The 17,921-nt window shown below is 51.7% G+C and overlaps 1 protein-coding gene and 2 non-coding genes across 8 annotated transcripts; 2 read left to right on the top strand and 1 right to left on the bottom strand.

Annotated features, from left to right (window-relative positions):
• LOC142821529 (uncharacterized) lies at positions 1-7,901 on the top strand. Of its 6 annotated transcripts, XM_075912724.1 has the most exons (6): positions 13-180; positions 996-1,198; positions 1,807-2,007; positions 3,894-3,956; positions 5,258-5,398; positions 5,710-7,901. In XM_075912724.1, exons 2-6 carry the CDS (start codon positions 1,195-1,197, stop codon positions 7,281-7,283), a joined length of 1,983 nt encoding a protein of 660 aa, XP_075768839.1. In that variant the 5' UTR covers positions 13-180; positions 996-1,194; the 3' UTR covers positions 7,284-7,901. The 6 variants fall into 6 exon arrangements, with proteins under 6 accessions (XP_075768840.1, XP_075768843.1, XP_075768839.1 ...); XM_075912725.1 differs by lacking the exon at positions 996-1,198 and having other exon boundaries at positions 1-180; XM_075912726.1 differs by lacking the exons at positions 13-180; positions 996-1,198 and adding an exon at positions 203-362.
• A 5,590-nt stretch (positions 7,902-13,491) lies between these two features.
• On the top strand, positions 13,492-13,563 carry TRNAE-UUC (transfer RNA glutamic acid (anticodon UUC)). The gene has a single exon. It is a non-coding gene; the product is annotated as a tRNA-Glu (tRNA).
• Positions 13,564-16,840: 3,277 nt separating this feature from the next.
• TRNAQ-CUG (transfer RNA glutamine (anticodon CUG)) lies at positions 16,841-16,912 on the bottom strand. Its single transcript has one exon. It is a non-coding gene; the product is annotated as a tRNA-Gln (tRNA).
• Positions 16,913-17,921: the final 1,009 nt, after the last annotated feature.

Raw genomic sequence — 17,921 nt, 5'->3', positions numbered from 1 at the left:
GCCCCTGCTCCGGCCCCGCCCATCCCCGCACGCGGCAGGGGGAGGCCGCAGGTTCCGCTGTAGACGCTGCCCCGAGCCGAGGGAACCGTTGGGTCCGTTACTCGCTGCGCTGCAGCTTCCGCTTCCGGGCAGAGGCGCCGCCGAGCGTGGGGCGGGGCTGGAGGCATCGGAGGAGCCGAGGTGGGGCGGGGCGTGCGGGTGCGGGCGGGGTAGCCGATGTGTGAGGGGGGCGCGGAGGCCGGGGCAGATAAATCGGCGGGCGGTTTTGCCCTGGGAAGGCTCCACGATCACGTGACACGGACCCCACCTGCCAACCGTTTCCAACGGCTCGTGGCGGGGGCATCCCAGTGCGCATGCGTAGTGTAAGACTGGGAGGCCGTTGGAGACGTTGGGGGTCGCTCCTAGGCGGGGCCCCAGGACCCCTCCCACCCTGCCCGGGCAGCGTCCGCCCGCCGCCCCGAGCCCGCCCGGGAACGAGATTTCCTAGAGCGGGGAAGGGCCCCGCGGGCCGGATCCAATCAGGGCCTGGGGGCGGGGCGAGCCCAGGGCCCCTCTGCTCCCGCCCCCCTGTCCCCGGCCAGTCAGCGCTTGGGGCGGGGGCGTCTCCCTGCGAGCAGCGGGCGGCGCTTTGAAGCCTCTTCCCGCCCTGCCAGGGGCGCGGTGCCTAGTGGGAGGGGAGGCAAAGGGGGGTCCCGTCCAGACGAGCTGTGCTCTGGGGATGGGAAAGCCCAGAGGCGCTCTGGCCCCGCCCTGGCTGGATTAGGCCCCGCCCCTTCCGGGCCAGCCAGGGGCCACTGTAAGAAATGTATGAAGTGACCCGGGGCCAAAAATTGTTGCCCACCCCTGTCCTAGGTGTCTCATGTGCGTGAGTCCCTGCTGGCTGACAGCGATATTGCTCCATTGCCGTGTGGGCGCTGCTAGAAGGAGCCTCAGTGCTCTTCAGTGCAGAGCTTGTGGCAATGAGAACCCCTTAGTCCATGTATCTGTTGAAGCAGCTTATCCCATAGCGTGTAAACTCATGCTCCACCTCGTGCGATGGCCCCGGATCTAATGTGAAGATGTGGACCATCCCATGCTCGTCAGCTGGAGCATGTATAAAGTGGACAGGTGGAACTGAACCTGGGACTGCATTAGTCCCTTGCATGGCCTGGACTTCCAGGATCCACGCTTGGCTCTGAGCCTGGATCTGCTTTAATGGGTATGTCAAAGTGTCCCAATTTATCCAGGTAGGTTCAGGTATCGCTTTAGTTCAATCAGTGGGCACCATTAGGTGTCTGATTAAATACATGAAATAATGATCCTGCCTGATTATGTGAATCTCTGAGTCTTAGAATCTCATCCTGCAAATGTTCAGCAGCTGCATTTAATTTTAAGCATCTGAATGGTCCCCTTGACATCACTTAACTTCTGCTAATTGAGTCCTGACAAGAGCACCTAAGTCTGCGCTGCAAATAAATGGATGAAGACTAGGGGTTTGAAATATAGGAGCCTCAATGTAGACACCTACATCCATGTTCAGGCAGTTGAATATGGGGCTTGTTTTTCAGAACTCCTGGGTGCTCAGAATCAAATCCCATTGCTGCAGCTGTAGGAATGTTGAAACTCAAACCATGTATTGAGAGAAATGCATATGGCTTTTGGGCTCTAACTTGTGTGTGTTGCTTATAGAATATCTAGACTCAAGCTTTTGCCCAAAATGGCAGTATCTGGCATGTCACCAGGGATAGAGTCTGGGGAGAATGGGGGTGTGGAAAGGCTTGCAGCTCCTTCGGAAATGTCTCCCAATTTTCCTCCTCCCCCTGCCAGGCTGCAGAACACCCATGTCTGTCTTCAGCTCAGCCCCTGGCCTACAGCGCCAGGGACAAGAAATGGCTGTGGTGGAGCCGGTGAGCTTCAAGGAGGTGGCTGTGTATTTCCTTGAGGAGGAATGGGCTCTGCTGGACCTGGCCCAGAGAGCTCTCTATGGGGATGTGATGCAGGAAAATTATGAGGCTGTGAGCTGGCTGGGTAAGGAGCCCTAATAAAATGTTAAGTAGCATGTTTATTTGCATTTTGTTTACCCCTTCTGCAATATACATTGCATACATGACAGAAGAATGCACACTCCTTTTAGAGTTTAATGTTATGAAAGTTAGCCATATACATTTTTGTATAAAATAGAACTATTTCCTTTGTGTTCACAGTGGTTTTCATATACTGTTATCAAAATAATTGTCTGGTTATCAGCCACTTTATGGCTCAGTGTTTCTAACATTGCTGGGTTTTTTTAATTCTTTTACTAAGGCTCTTATTTGCTATTTTACCAAGAAAAAAAATGCAGAATCTCTTTCATTCTCCTGGTTCTGGCTGCCCCATGTAACAGCCACAACTTGGCTAATAAAAAGTTATTGAACTTCATACCTTTAAGATTAAATGCTAAATACCAAAAATGAAGCAATGCTAGTTACCCGTGTATGGCAAGAAAGTGTCTTGTCAGTTTTACAATTTGAAATGAAATGGCGTTATTAAAAACCAATTCATTTCAAGCTTTCAGAACAGAATTTTACAAATCATGATTGCGGGTTAAATTCTAAAATCCTTGCATATTTACACTACGTTATTGTGTGTGTACGTGATATATATGCATGCATGCATGCACCTTAGATTGTCTCCTTCCCTGGATTATTTACAGACATTTCTTTGGGAAGGGCCCATTTTTCCATCCGAATAGCTGCAAAAACAACAAGAATTCTTTTCCTATAACAATTTAACTCAATAGCATTTACACAATATTCAGCTGCTCAGTTCCTCCCCACGCTCTGCAGACTTAACTTCTCACTTGCTTTTTCCTTAAATTGCTTGCTTTATCTCCCAAAATGACTCTTCCAATAGCTCCCACGATAACCATACCAAGTTCCCTCCATTCACAGGGATCTGAATTCCCTGGCCTTGTACTCTTTTTCTGTACTCCTCTCACTATGCTTCCCCCTGTCTGCCAGTTGTTAAAGTTTACCTGTTGTGTGCCAACTTGTCTGGGCCTCAGTTGTATTTCTCCCATTTAGCAAGGAGAATGGCCCTCTCAACTAGCCTCCACATCTCCTGGCCCTTAAGAAATTTTTAAATGCCCTATTTTTGTATACCTCTGTTGGGGGAGGGAAGTGGAAAGGCATTTTTCTTTAATGTGCCTGCTTGACCCTTCAGAGGCAGATTCTCTGACTTAAGGCGATTAAAAGTCCATCCACTTCTCGGTCATTCTGGCTGCCAGCACACACTGATGGGTAACAGCATGCTGCTTTTCTTCAGCAATTTGCTGCATAATTTCTATTTTACTTCTAAGATTAGTAACTTCCTCCCGCAAGCCTGCCAGGCCCTCACACAGAGCCTGTATCAGCCAGCCACTTTCTTCTCCTGGGAAATTGTGAATGAAAGAGAGCATTCTACCCATCCCTGATTGGCCAGCCAATCCTGACATTCCCCAGAGGAACACTCAAAAGGTCCCCCTGTTTTCCCGTTAACTTTATGATAAAATTCCTAACAGTTGTTGCAGACTTACCCAAGCAATCTGTCAAGATGGGATCAGGCATGACTGTCCCCTATAATCCTGTTTGTAATACCAGATGTTAAAGAAGAAACAGGATACTCAGGAGTGGATTGGGTATACACCTCTTTATTGCAGATACTTTCGTCTTAGGCACCCAACATGCTGTTGTGAGTGAGCAGTGTTTTGGCACCAGTTACACTCCTTTATCCATTTTATTATGTTAATTCACTTGTCTATCGCTACTTCCCCATAGACCTTATTCAGTAATGTTAACTCCCATATGATGAATATTAATAGGCAGGTGATCTATATTATTATACCCGCTCCTGTTTACAGGATTTTTCAGTTAGATCAGCACTTTTCTGTATTACAGACTTCCCATGTCAGAAGGTAGCAGAGGTTACAAAGGATGTGACCCTGAAGGTATTTTTAGAGAGTAAGTAAAAATAAGCAAGAGACAAAACAAGACACTGTTGGCTGTGTCTAGACTGGCCAGCTTTTCCGGAAAATCAGCTGCTTTTCTGGAAAAACTTGCCAGCTGTCTACACTGGCTGCTTGAATTTCCGCAAAAGCACTGACTTCCTACTGTAAGAAATCAGTGCTTCTTGCGGAAATACTATGCTGCTCCCATTCGGGCAAAAGGGCCAGTGTAGACAGCTCAGATTTGTTTTCCACAAAAAAGCCCTGATCGCGAAATGTTCTTCCAGCCTAGAAAGACAGTTGTACTGAACAGGCTACGTCTAGACTGGCATGATTTTCTGGAAATGCTTTTAATGGCAAAGTTTTCCGTTAAAAGCATTTTCGGAAAAGCACGTCTAGATTGGCATGGACGCTTTACCACAAAAGCACTTTAAGTCTAGGCTTGTGTTTTGGAAGCAGCAAGGGGAGGAGGGGCAGGAGCCGGTGCTGTTAGAGGCAGCTGAGTGGGTGGTGGCACCAGGAGAGGCTGCTTCAAAGCATCTCTGCCTACGGTCTCTAGGACTGCCCCACAGAGAAGCGCTGCTGGACCCAGCAAAAGGAAGGACTGAGTAAGCCCAACTCAGCTCAGCCCAACTTCTACAACATTTAATCTACAGCGGGGGTAGCTCTTGAACACAATGTGAGCTGGGACTGAGTGCATCTTCCCTTATCGACTAATAGTGTACTCGATAACAATTCTGTCAACTACACTAAGTTAAATACCCACTTCTTAACAAGTCTGTTCTAGGGATGTTAGCACAGGACCCAAGAGCAGTCGGTACAATCCATGTTAGGGAGAAGGAGGCCTAGAGCCAAAGACCCTGCTCCTCATCTCTGACCACAAGTAAGGGCAATTCACTTCCTGCTGCCACTGCTCATCCCTGGCTGCAGCCAGCCCTGTCTCAAGCCTTTCTCTAGCTTCACAAAGGTGTCTGGTCACACCCCGCACCCAGGCTCAGATTACCGTGAGCCTGGGCAGTTGTGAATATGCTGGCTTGGGCATTGTCCCACAGTGAGTCACCCCCATCTAGATAGTGTTGCAGTGCCCAGGGAAACTGAGGCACACAGAGGGTTACCATAATTCAGTAGAAATCACATGCAACATAACTCTCTCACAGTCCTCACCCTCCTTCTGCCCAACAAGTCTGTTGCTCTCAAGTTGTCTGAGTTACCACAGTTTTCTTTAGACTTGGTTTGAGCACAGGGAATCTTCCTTGTGACACATACTCTACCCAGATTCCATGTGCCTTCACCGTGCCTGATTTCTCCCCTGTGCAGGATTCTCCATTCTCAAACCTGACCTGATTCTCTGGCTGGAACGAGGGGAAGTGCCGTGGGCCTTGATTCTCAAAGAAACAGAGCTCCTGAGACAAACTGGTGCAGTTGAGGAGTCAGGGAAACTGAGCCAGAAACTATCCGGTGAGTGCAGGAAGAAGCTGGGTTTCCCCAAAATGAGCAGTGAGTGAGAGACCTGACTTCGACCCCATGTCTCCCAGGTAGGGCTGCAGGTGTTATCCTGGCAACCACCTGTCACAGCTCCTCAACCATCATGTTAGCTGTCAGGAGTTTCCTCCATTGGGGATGTTTGGGTGGGGTGTGGAAGCAGAATCCAATGTTTCACTTTCCCAAACTATTATTGTTTTGTGCTTTCTGTCTTTGCCATTCCCCTGTGGGTCCTTTCTCCCCAGTACAGACAGTGAGTCCTGCCTCGATTCCCTCTCCCCTTGCAGGTGCGAGGACAGTGAGGGAGAACAATGAGAATCAACAGCAGGACAGTCCTGGGACCATAGAATCACAGGGAATGTTTCTGGAAGGAGATGAAGGGGATGTTTCCCAGTGTGTGGAACAGAGGGAAACCTGGGGAAATCAACACAGGGCAGAAAGGCAATTGGAGAACAATCCAAGCAGGAAAGCAGAGGAATCCATGGAATGTGGAGGAGAATCCAAGGATCCCAAGGAAATTTTAGCCCAGCAGACAAATCACAATGGAAAGAAATGCTGTGATGAAAGCTCAGATTGTGAGAAAATATTAAGTGAGAAGTCAGGCCTTATTCTGCCCCAGCGAGGGCACACAGGAGAAAGACTCTGCAAATGCCTGGAGTGTGGAAAAAGTTTGATTGATCTGTCATCACGTATTGAACCTGAGGTTACCCCCATGGGGGAGAAATCCTATAAATGCTCTGAGTGTGGGAAAAGTTTCACTTTCAGATCACATCTTAGTAGCCATCAGAAAACCCACATTGGAGAGAGACCATATAGATGCTTGCAATGTGGGAAAAGCTTCAAACAGAAGTCAAGCCTTATTGTACATCAGAGAATCCACACAGGGGAGAGACCATATAAATGCCCTGAGTGTGGAAAAGATTTCACTGAACGATCAACCCTCAGTAGGCATGAGAGAACCCACACAGGAGAGAGACCATATAAGTGTTTCCATTGTGGGAAAAGTTTCCGATTCAGTTCAAACCTTTTTATCCATCAGAGAGTGCACACGGGAGAGAGGCCGTATAAATGCCAGGAGTGTGGGAAAGCTTTCGCTGTACACGCGTACCTCCTTAACCACAAGAGAACACACACAGGAGAGAGACCATATAAATGCCATGAGTGTGGGAAAGGATTCACTGAACGATCAGCTCACTATAGACATGAGAGAACCCACATCAGAGTGAGACCATATAAATGCCAGGAGTGTGGGAAATGTTTCCTTTCCCAATCAGATCTTATTAAACATGAGAGAACACATACGGGAGAGTCACCATATAAGTGCCATGAGTGTGGGAAAGGTTTCACTATACAATCAGCCCTCAGTAGACATGAGAGAACCCACACGGGCGAGAGACCATATAAATGCCACGAATGTGGGAAAAGTTTCGCTGAACAATCAGCTCTCATTAGACATGAGAGAACCCACACAGGGGAGAGACCATATAAATGCCATGAGTGTGGGAAAGGTTTCACTGTACGATCAGACCTCATTAGACATGAAAGAACCCACACAGGAGAGAGACCATATAAGTGCTTCCATTGTGGGAAAAGCTTCAGTGTGAGTTCATACCTTTTTGTCCATCAGGGTGTGCACACGGGAGAGAGGCCGTATAAATGCAATGAGTGTGGAAAAGATTTCACTTTTCAATCAGCCCTGAGTAAGCATGAGAAAACCCACATGGCAGAGAGACCATGTAAGTGCTTTGACTGTGGAAAAAGGTTCAAAGAGAGGTCACACCTTGTAAGCCATCAGAAAGTGCACAAGCGAGAGAGAGACAGACCCTATAAATGTCAGACGCTTCAGGGGGTAGCTGAATGAGTCTGCACAGCAGGGGTGACCAACCCATTAGAGACAAAAAGCCAAAATAGAGGTGGTGGTGGTGGTGGTGGTGGGGCATTGTTGAGCGAAAAGACCCCAAAGACTTGCACTGGGAGACAATAGGTGCTGATATGCTGTCCTGTGACATGCCATCACAAAAAACGCACTGGGAAGGGGTGAGAGGAGCAAGCTCTGGGAGGGAATTTGGGTGCAGAAGGAAGTAGAGAGGATGCTGGGTCAGAGAGGGGGTTCCAGGCTGGAGAGTGTTGGGGTCAGGTGGAGGGTTGGGGTTCTGCGCAAGCTGAAGGCTTGTGGCGGTGAGGGTGCAGGAGTTTGGGCTGGGGTGCATGTGGGGCTCAAGGAAGGGAGGCGGGGAGTATAATGGGCTCGGGACAGGTTTGCGGTGTGTGGATGGTGCAGGGATGTTGTGGCAGAAGATTGGAGATGTGGGGGTGCAGGAGTTTGAGGATGTGAGAGGCTCAGGATGGGGGATTCCAGTGTATGAGAGGGATTCCAGTGTATGGGATCTGGGAGGTTGCAGGAGTGTTATGATGCTGTGACCAGATGGGGGCTTGGTGGCCAGGCTTCATTTTTAAATAAAATATGTCAAACACAAAAGATTTCAGTGTTGTCTTTATTTATGAGGGGGGCGGGGAACCTCTTTTGAGTCATGGGTCACTGACCCACAGAAAAATCAGTCAGGGCCACAAAAGTGAGATGCAAAACAACCACCCGTCCAAAAAACCCCTAACTCTCACTAATGTGGCCCCAACTGTGTTGGTGGGGGCAGGGGAACAGGTTGCTGGGGCACGGTGCTGTGGCAGGAGGCTGGGACAGGATGCTGGTGGGTACTGGGGCAGGGGGTTGGTGGGGTCTGGGGCAGGGTACTCAGTGGGGGTCTGGCCAGGGGGAAGGTACAGAGACAGCTGGGGATGTTCTTCCCTTCCCCTCCGTTCCCTTCTCCTAAACAACTGGTGCACGTCCTGAAATGCCTGGTCTGTTGCTCTGCCGGGATCTTCCTGCTGCCTCCCTGTGCAGGGGGTGTGTGTGTGTGGGAGTCTGAGGACTGCATGCCAGCTCCAACTTCTCAGGAAGCATACACTTCCTCTGTTTCCCATAACAGCTGTATGCTTCCTGAGAAGTTGAGCTGTCATGCAGTCCTGGAATTCCTATTCCTTTCCCCCCTCTGCCCCCTGCACAGGCAGGCAACAGGGGGAAAAGTCCGCGTAGTATGACAGCAACGTCATTTCAGGAAGCGTGCCAGCTGTTTAAGGGAGGGGAAGGGCAGCCTGTGCTCTTGAGACACAGGACCTAGTTTGTAGCTGTGAGACTTCTCCCTGCTCGCCACAGGAAGCCAGTGTGCTACCTCCATTTTCACTGGCAGTAGCATCAGCGAGGGCTTTTTGGGCATGGGAGGGAATTAGGGGCGGCTGGAACACCTCGCAATCAACTGGTCATGCCCCTGCAGTCGACAAGTTGATCGCTATTGACAGGCTGGTGACCACGGCTCTAAATTCAATCCTCCTTTCCCCTAGAGCCAGGCCCACCGCTCTAATCCAGTCCCCCTCCCCTTTCTCAGAGCCAGGCACAACTCCCTCCTCTCCCCCCCCACTCTAACTCAATCCCCTTCCCCAGAGCCAGGTTACCCCCCCCCCCACTCTAACCCAATTCCCCTCCTCTTCCCCAGAGTGAGGCACCCCCCGCGCTCTAACCCAATCCCCCCCAAGCCAGACACCTCCCCTCCCTTCTCTAACCCACTTCTTCTCCCCCCACTTTCCCCCAACCTTATGCTCAGGTCCCGGAGCCCTTGCCACTGCCACCACGTGCACCTGGGATGCCGTGTGCACCCCCGCACACACCTGATCCCCCCTCCCTTCTCCAAAGCCAGGCATCTCCCCCCCCATAACCCAATTTCCCTCCCTCCCAAACTTATGCCCAGATTCCAGAGCCGCTACTACACCTGAAGCCCTCGCCACTGGTGGAGCCCCTGTTGGAGTCACTAGCTGTGCTGGGATGCAGACTGGGATCTGTGTGCAGCCCAGCCCGCATGTGCAGGAGATGATGCAGCGCTCTGTGAGCGGAATGGCATGGGCCATGAGCACATATGCGGCTCAGAGCGTCCCAACCGTGAGCGTGGTTAACCTGAGCAGTTCTGGGTTCCAACCCGATTCCATCAGGAGCTGCGATTTCTTTCTTCATGAGCCATGGGTTGGCCACCGCTGCTGAACAGGCTAAACAAAAAACAACCACAAGCGGTCTGGTAGCACTTTATAGACTAAGGCTACATCTATGCTGCAGCCTTCTGCAAAAGCTTATGCAAATGAAGTGTGGAGTAGAATATTGCTTTGTTTCATTTGCATACTTAATTAGCAAGCTGTTTTTGTACAAAAGGCTTTTGTACAAAAAGGAGCCATGTCTTCAAAAAGTGAAACAGCTGAGCACTCTGCAAAGAACAGGCCATAGTGCTGCTGGGAGAGGCTCCATCATGCACAGACTCTGCGCAGGGCCAGACTGCTGGGAGGAGGCTCTGGCCATGGACTTTCCTCCCCTCTCTGTTACCTCCTGCACCTGGGGCTGAAAGGGACGTGGGCTGCCAGACAGTCCTGCCCAGCTGCCTTCCCCAGTAGGGCTCACACATTGTCCCCAATTGTAGCCAGACAGGAACCCCTCTTGTAACATCCATTTTTGCTTGCCTGGAGCATACAGGGCACGCAGAGCAGAAGGCCCAGGCTGTGTGACCGTGAATGGCTGTAAACAGAGATACACCAATTGCTGACCAAGAGGCTGCCAAGGAGTGTCCTTGACTTAACCCATATTGATACGAACACACAGCCGTCCGTGGGGGGAGGAATCTCTCGCCCAGTAAAAAAATGTCTAGTACTCACAATTTAGTTATCTCTCTTGCAAGTGTAAATTAATTTGAAACTTGCTTGTAAGAACTGGCGCCATAAAACGGACCAGTACAATTCGTCATCTTAGATAAGAAAGAGGATACGGGCCCCCAGGGGTATATAGATGGGTCCAGCAGCGCATTTTCTCTGAGTGTCAATCTACCATCTATCTGCTGGTCGGGTTAGGTGTTTGATCTCCCGAGGTTCCAGAGGGGATGCCCACCTCGTATTCGTCTTTCCTAGGAATTGAGAGACCAGCCCTGGCCTGACACGCTGGAGTCGAGAGGCACAGAAAGGGGTAAAAATTGTACCTGGATGTGGTCCTTTGTTTAAGTATATATATACATAGTGTTAGAGCTCTTTAAAGATTAAGCTGTCACTTGGTACCATTATTTCTATTTTCTATCTTTATTTTCTTTGTAACCATTTTTAAAATCTGTATTTGTTAACAGTTAAGAAAGAGAGCAATAGCCATTGTAATCATATGTTTTTATAAGTCTTTTAATAAACCTGTAACTGTTTAAGCTTTAACCTGACTCCTTCAGTTGCTGTAATAGAACCAAGCACAATTTAAAAGAACTTCAGCCGGTCATAAAGGGACAGACACAGGGAGAGCTTGGGCGTTTGGATCTGTGTCACTCCCAGGTGACAAGATCCGTTGGGGCACCTTTTCAGCCTTTCCTAGGCTGCCCACTGCGAAGGAACCCCTGTGTTCTAGCAGCTAAGATCTAAGGTGTAATAAGCTCTTCCTATATAACGGGGCGTGTGTTGGCCTGCTGGCCACCCTCTGCGATGGGATCCCGGTCCTAGCAGTAAAGACACGGACGTTAAACCTTTTCTCAGAAACATACACACACACACTGCCCTGACCGTTGGCTGACACCAATGCACTGGCCTCGGCCTGAATTCTTGCTGCCCTTGGGTGCACCCAAATGCCCCTTCTGCGGGGTGGGAGGCTCCCCAGCTCACACCCCTCCTGTCACACTTGGTGCCGTGAGAACAAAGCTTGCAAAGGGGTTTGATTTTCCTCCATTTCCCCTTGCTGCTGCGCTAAAAGAAATCCTGAACCCGGACCCTTCTGTTGCTGGAGAGATGGAAATGGGGCCCTTCTTTAACTCACATTCTCCATCTACAGGCAATTCACTCTCAGCTTTCACCAGAGTTGTAGAAAGAAAAAGTCTAGTCCTGGAGTCCAGCTTTAGTAGGACCAAAGAGAGAACCAACTGCAATTTCCATCTTCTGAGGAGAAGGGAAGAGGATTTTCTTCTCCTCAGTTCTAGCCACATCAGCCCAGGGAGGAGAGAAAAAAACCCTCCGCCCGCTGATTGTCCCCTGGCAGCTTCTGTAGCTTCACCTCCTTCCACAGCAGCTCCAGCTTTGAGCTACAAATCTCAAGGGGCTGGTGAGGAAATGAGGAGCTGGCAGCTCGGGTTAGTGGCTTCCCTGAGAACAAGAGGTGGAGTGTTCACAAGGTGCATTCCCCTCCCCTGCAGAGCAGGGTGTTAGAAAGAGCTGGGAACAGAACAGTCAGCCAAGTTCCACCCCCCCTCCCCTCCCCTCCCCTCCCCCTAAGTATGTTTCTGTGTTGTAGTGGTTATCACATTTGCTTAACATGCACAAGGTCCCTTGTTCAAAGCCAGGTACAAACACAGGGTCTGCTCTTACTGCTTCTTCTCTGGGTGCCTAGGTAAGTACAGCTGCTTCTGACCAGCCTGTGCCTGGGATGAGCCCAACTCCCACATGACAGAGAGAAGTGACATCAGCTGAGAATGCCCCTGGGTGCCATCCTGGGGAAGTGAGATAAATCAGGCCAGGCAGCTGCTTGTGGCTTGGCCTTACCTGCCCTGGGAGTCTGGTGCATTGGTGGGGCTCTGTCTGCTGCCTCCCTTGTGTGACTTGCCTAGTGCACACAGGCCAAATGTTGGAAAAGCCTCTTCCAAAAAAAGCAGAAGAAAAAGCTACACAAATTGGGTTTTGAAATTTGCGTAGCTTTTTCCAGTAGGTCAGTGTAGTGTAGACATATCCTGAATGTCGCTCAGCACTAGTAGGAGACAGGGAGGGACAAAAGGGTCTAACAGCACCTGCAGCCTTTCAGAACAACCCCCAAACCCAACCCCAAGAACCAGCCCTTCCCTCCACCCTCACTGGGGTCTGCTGGGAACTGTCTGGACTCAAGCCCACCCCGGTGTCAGCCTAAGGATTGCCTGTGTCAGTGACATCACAAGGGGCTTTTGCAGCACCGCATCTTATTGGCTAATGGAGTTTGGGAGGCGGTGACCTCACAGAGAGTCCATGACAATGGCCAGGTGGGACAGGCTGCAGGGCAGAGGCCATCTCAGAAACCACCCATGGCTTTGCTGCAGGGAGTCTCCTTCCTTAGTGTTGCCCTTGTGGCATTTTTGGAGAATTCTCATTTCCCAGGACTAACTGACCTAGAAGGCAGACGTCCCTGTGGAGAAGGGAAGAGCCTCCAAGAAGGACACACTTTATGCAACAGGGGAATTAGCTCAAGCGGTAGAGCGCTTGCTTTGCATGTGAGAGGCAGTGGGATCGATACCCACATTCTCCAGTGTTGGGAGAAATCCCTGTTTTCCTTTTTACTGTCAGAGCCAGCCGGGGGCTAAGTGGCTCCAGTAGCCCCCTCCCGCTCCTCACCATTTCCTACTTGCTGTCCCCAAAAGCCAGCCACACTGGGGCAGGGAGCTGCTGGACACCAGCCTTCATGGAACTTCTTCTCAGCTGGGGAAAGGGACAAGCAAGGGGCGATGGGACAGAGGTTTATGCGATGATGACAGGGGTGCAGAAAGCAAATAAATTATTTTTTCTCCTACTCAAGAACCAGGCTGACAGAATGAAACTGATCAGTAACCAAGTTAAAAATAGACCAAAAGGAAGCATTTTTGCACCCAGTGGAACTCCTTGCCAGAGGATGTTGTGAAGGTGAAATCTACAAGAAGGTCCAAAACAGAACTGGATAATTGAATGCAGGAAAGGTCAATCAATGGCATTTAGCCAGGATGGACAGGGCAGGTGTCCCTAGCTGGTGTATTCCAGTAGCTGGGAATGAGCGACTGCAGGGATCACTTAATAACTGTCTTTCCTGAGGATTCCCTCCGGACAATGAAATTGGCTGCTGTCCTGAGACAGTATCCTGGGCTAGTTGGACAACTGGCATGGCCCAGTCTGGCTGCTTTGATGTTCTGTTTGGCTGTTTTTGTCCTCTCTGGGCAAAGGAGAATGGGCCCACAATCCTGAAGTGGACAGAAAATGGCCTGCAAAAGGCTGGTGTAGGTGAGCAAAAAAGTGCATTTCAGGTGTCCCTGATGGTCTAGTGGTTAGGATGCAGCACTTTCACTGCTGTGTCCTGGGTTCGATTCCTAGTCAGGGAAATCAGACTGAAATTTCACATGGCCACTGCCTTGTCATTTTTCTCACCTCATTACCACATGTTACAGCAGCTGAGACCCAAGAGGTTACTTCAGGCTCCTTCCCACCTCTCCCTCACTGCTAAGACAGCACTTGCCATTTTCAGAAGGGACAGAGCTGGTGACTCAAGTTGCCCCTCCCCTCTCCCATGTGGGCAGCCCTGCAGGAAGCTCTGTGGCACACACAGCACTAGCCCAACGCACAGTCAGGTCGGCACAAGATCCATTGGTTCAGTTTGGTTTTTGAAGGAGACAACACGGAACTGGCTCCAGCCCCCACTCAGTAACCTGAGGAAATGACCCAGCAGGCCTGGGCCCCTCGGAGAGGCAACGATTCCCCACTGGCCAGGGCAGAGCCTCCCTCTGATACAGTCATGGAGCCTTCTCCCCCTGGTCCTGCCTCCCCCTTCACTCAGCTCTCACTGCTCGGTGCTGCCAGGGAGGGGCCTCACTGCGAGAGCCGCCCGGGCAGGTTCCTGCCACAGAGACACGTCCCAGAGCAGGACGGATGCTCAGACCGACACTGAGTGTTGCTCAGTGCTGGGGTGAGACAGGGAAGGACAAAAGGGTCTAACGGTGCCTGCAGCCTTTCAGAACAGCCCCCGGCCCCACCCCCAAGTACCAGCCCTTCCCTCTGCCTCTGCTGGGCTCCACTGGGCACTGCCTGGACTCAGGCCTCCCCGGTGCCAACCTAAGGGCTCTAAGGGCTCTGGAGAAGACAGGGCAGCTCCAGGGGCAGAGTCCAGAGCCCCTGGCTGGGAAGGGATCAGTAAGCAGCTTTGAGGCTGGGCTGCTGCACAGTTTAGGCAGGGGTGGGCAATGACTTTTGATGGGGAACCACTCCCAAGCCTGCACTTTTCCATGCTATTATCGGAGGAGGTGGGGGTCTGGGATGGAGGCTGGGTGCAGACAGGAGCCTGGGGCAGAGGACTGGGGTGCAGGAATGGTTGCAGGGTGTTGGGTTGTGACTTGGGGCAGAGGATTGGGGTGCAGGATCTGGGAGGGGTGTGGGTTCAGGTGGGGGGAGAGGGTTTGGTTTACGTGCGGTACCCGGGGGTTGAGGGAAGGGAGGGGCTGTGGTTTCAGTCAGGCTCTGGCTGGGAGACTTACCTGGCTCACTCCCGGCCAGCAGCCCAGCACATTTCTCAGGCAGCCTGTCTGCCTTGTCCCCACACAAGCTGCAGGGGCCATCTGGTCGATGAATAAGACCCTGAGTGGAGGGGGGATGACGCTTCATATGGCCAGAAACCAGCCAATGGGATTGTGCTGGGAACAGGGACACTAACTGCCCAGCAGTCCCTGTTCTCAGCAGCTTGCGGGGGTGGGGCAAGCAGGGAGTGTCTTGATGGGCTAGATACAGCCCGCTGGCCTGTATTGCCCAGGCCTGGCTTAGAGGGAACCTTGGCTCTGGGGGAGGGGCGCTGTGGAAAGGCCAGTCTGGCCTTCCTGGGCAGGGCATGGTACCTGCAGCCTTTCAGATCAACCCTCAGCCAACAACCCAAGAACCAGCCCTTCCCTCCACCCTCACTGGGGTCTGCTGGGAACTACCTGGACTGAAGCCCACCCCAATTTCAGCATTAAGGATTGCCTGGAAATGAGAAAGCAGCTAAAGTAACACTGGTGGGACTTGAACCCACAGCCTTTGACTGTCTAGTTGGGTTCACACTAGCTACTACAGCATAAATGCCCAACATGCTTTCCATTGTACCACAAAGCTTGACGGACTGCTGAGTTTGTTATCTCCACTCTCTGCTTTGCAGCACGGCAATTGCTGGGGGAAAAGAAAGGGGAGCCAGGTCTGTCTCTTTTGGGAGAGCAGGTACCAAGAGGGAGGGGGCCACTGAGCACCCAACAGTGAAAATAAGGGATAAGAGCTGAGCCACAGTTGGAGAATGTGGGCATGGATCCCACTGCCTCTTGCATGCTAAGCAAGCGCTCTATCACTTGAGCTAATTCCCCTGCCTATGAAAGCTTTTGCTACCTCCCCTACCTTGTTCCAGAGCCCACAACATCGCTGCCACTGCCCAAGGCTCCGTTCTGAAAGGGCCACTTGTGGGACTGACACCCGTGGGCCGACTAGCTCGGAGGTTTAGGACGTGGTGCTCATATCACACAGACGCGTCTCAAGAGCAAGCCCCTTGTTTCAAACCATAACGGGCTCGCTATTCCGACGTCCCTGCTTGGCAGGAGGAGGGAGGGATGTTTTGGAATAGCGATTTATTTCAAAGTAAGTGCTATGTAGCCAGTGGCAAATTACAAAATAAGCTATTTCAAAATAGGCGCATCGATTATTTTGAAGTATGCGATGCAACCCTAGTGAGTTAGAGTTGAACTCTGCCCCCCGCTCCCTGCTCCACCCACCCACGTATTGACTCCCTCACTACCATGTGGCTGTTTGCATTGGCCTCTTCTCTCTGTAGCCAGGCTTCAGCCAGGACTGAGGCTCAGGCAGGAGAATGTGACCCGGCTCCCTGCACCTGGGCCCTGCATTTCTCATCCCTTCAGAGACACTTGCTAGTGGAGGAATAAATCACAGTCACATGAGTGTAGATTATGAATCTTTGTAGTTGCTGTTGCCTTGGAAACTCCCCACAGACCTTCCCCTGGGGGCCCCGGCAGCCTGCTCACATTGCACAGCTCACTTCAAGGTGAGGGTGCTGTGTAGATGTGCCCATCCTGTTGAGGGCCAGCCTGCCAGGGGGAGGCTCCGGCCACTTCCTTTCCTTGTCTCTCTCAGGCTGTGTCTACACTGCAGGGCTACATCTACACTGAGGCCACTGGAGCTCCATCTCCAGACTGAGCAGGCAGGTGGGAGGGGTCTGATGCCATCACAGCTGCAGGGCAGGTCACCCACCTGGCCCCTGAGCTCAGAAGAGGCTCTTGAGCAAGAAGGAACATCTACACTGCCCGTTCTTGCACAAGAAAAGCCCTCTAGTGCAATGCCGTTACACCTATTATTTTTCAGGAAGAACGGCATTGCGCTAGAGGGTATTTCTTGCGCAAGAAGGGACAGTGTAGATGCTCCTTCTTGCTCAAGAGCCTCTTCTGAGCTCAGGGGCCAGGTGGGTGACCTGTCCTGCAGCTGTAATGGCATCAGACCCCTCCCACCCGCCTGCTCAGTCTGGAGATGGAGCTCCAGTGGCCTCAGACACCCAGCAAGAGGAACAAAACTCTTGTTGCTGAACCTCAGAGCCTGGAAGCTGAAGCACCTGAACCTTGTAACAACCAGCAGAGCCCCAGCAGGTCCCACTGAGATTTGAACTCAGATTACAGGATTCAGAGTCCTGAGTGCTGCCCCTTACACCATAGGACCTGTGGTATGAAAGTGGAGTGGGCACCTCTGACTCTCAGCTCTCAGGCTGGCCTCTGCTCTCCTGGCTCCCTCCAGCTGCTTCATCTCCCAGGACTCCCTGTCCTGCCCCAGCTCTGCTGCTTTCAGGGCAAATCCCTTGTTAGGACCAGTCACACTCTGGGGGTCAGTGAGGGTCCCTCCCACCTGAGATGTGAGTCACACAAAAGCCTCGTTTCCTGCTCCATTCCCAACACTGGATGCAAACACATGGTTGCTCTGGGGGTGTAGCAAGTGCCCCCTTAAAAAGCTCATCAATTGAATGAAACTTTTACATCTCCAGGTGTCTCACACTTTGGATTTCTATTGACCAGGGATTCTTCAAATGACCACAAACCCCTCGCGTGCGCTAGTGCCAATGCACATAAACCAGACAAACCCGTCCCTCAGCTGGAACCAATTCAAACCAGCTCTGTGTGTGTGTCTGGTTTCTGTTTCCATCCATTCCACAAGGGTGTGATCTGATCTGGATGCCCATTGGCTCGTCCTTACTCTCCTTTGGCCGTGTCCTCCAAAAGAACAAGAACCACGTCCAGCTGGGGGTGAATGGCCACAATCGATCTTACAGCTTTTGATTTAGCAAGTCCAACTAAGACTCACTAAATCAAACCCAGAGGCCACCCCCACCAGCTTCCAGCACTTCTGCTCTTTGCCCCCTTCGGCTTCCTGCTGTGGGGACATGGCCAACTCCAGCTACGTAGGGAGGGATGGCAGGAATAGCAGACACATTGGCCAGGCACCACTGGGGGCTGCCTCCCTCACCTCCCCCACACCCAGCAGCTGCTTGGCCAGCTTAGTCATGGGGCTGCTCTCTGGGACTTCTCTCCCAGCTCCTCCACCTGTTGCCATTGCCCATCCCAAGGGAGGGGGGACGAGAGTCACTCTCCACGGTTGCAGGAGCTGCAGAGGTTGCACTCGCAGGGTCTCTGGGCACTGACACCCCCAGGGAATCACAAGGGCACTTGGCGCTGGC

Source organism: Pelodiscus sinensis, chromosome 31, assembly GCF_049634645.1.
Source record: "Pelodiscus sinensis isolate JC-2024 chromosome 31, ASM4963464v1, whole genome shotgun sequence".
Classification (NCBI taxonomy): Eukaryota; Metazoa; Chordata; order Testudines; family Trionychidae; genus Pelodiscus; species Pelodiscus sinensis.
This window is presented reverse-complemented; position numbering and strand designations above follow the sequence as displayed.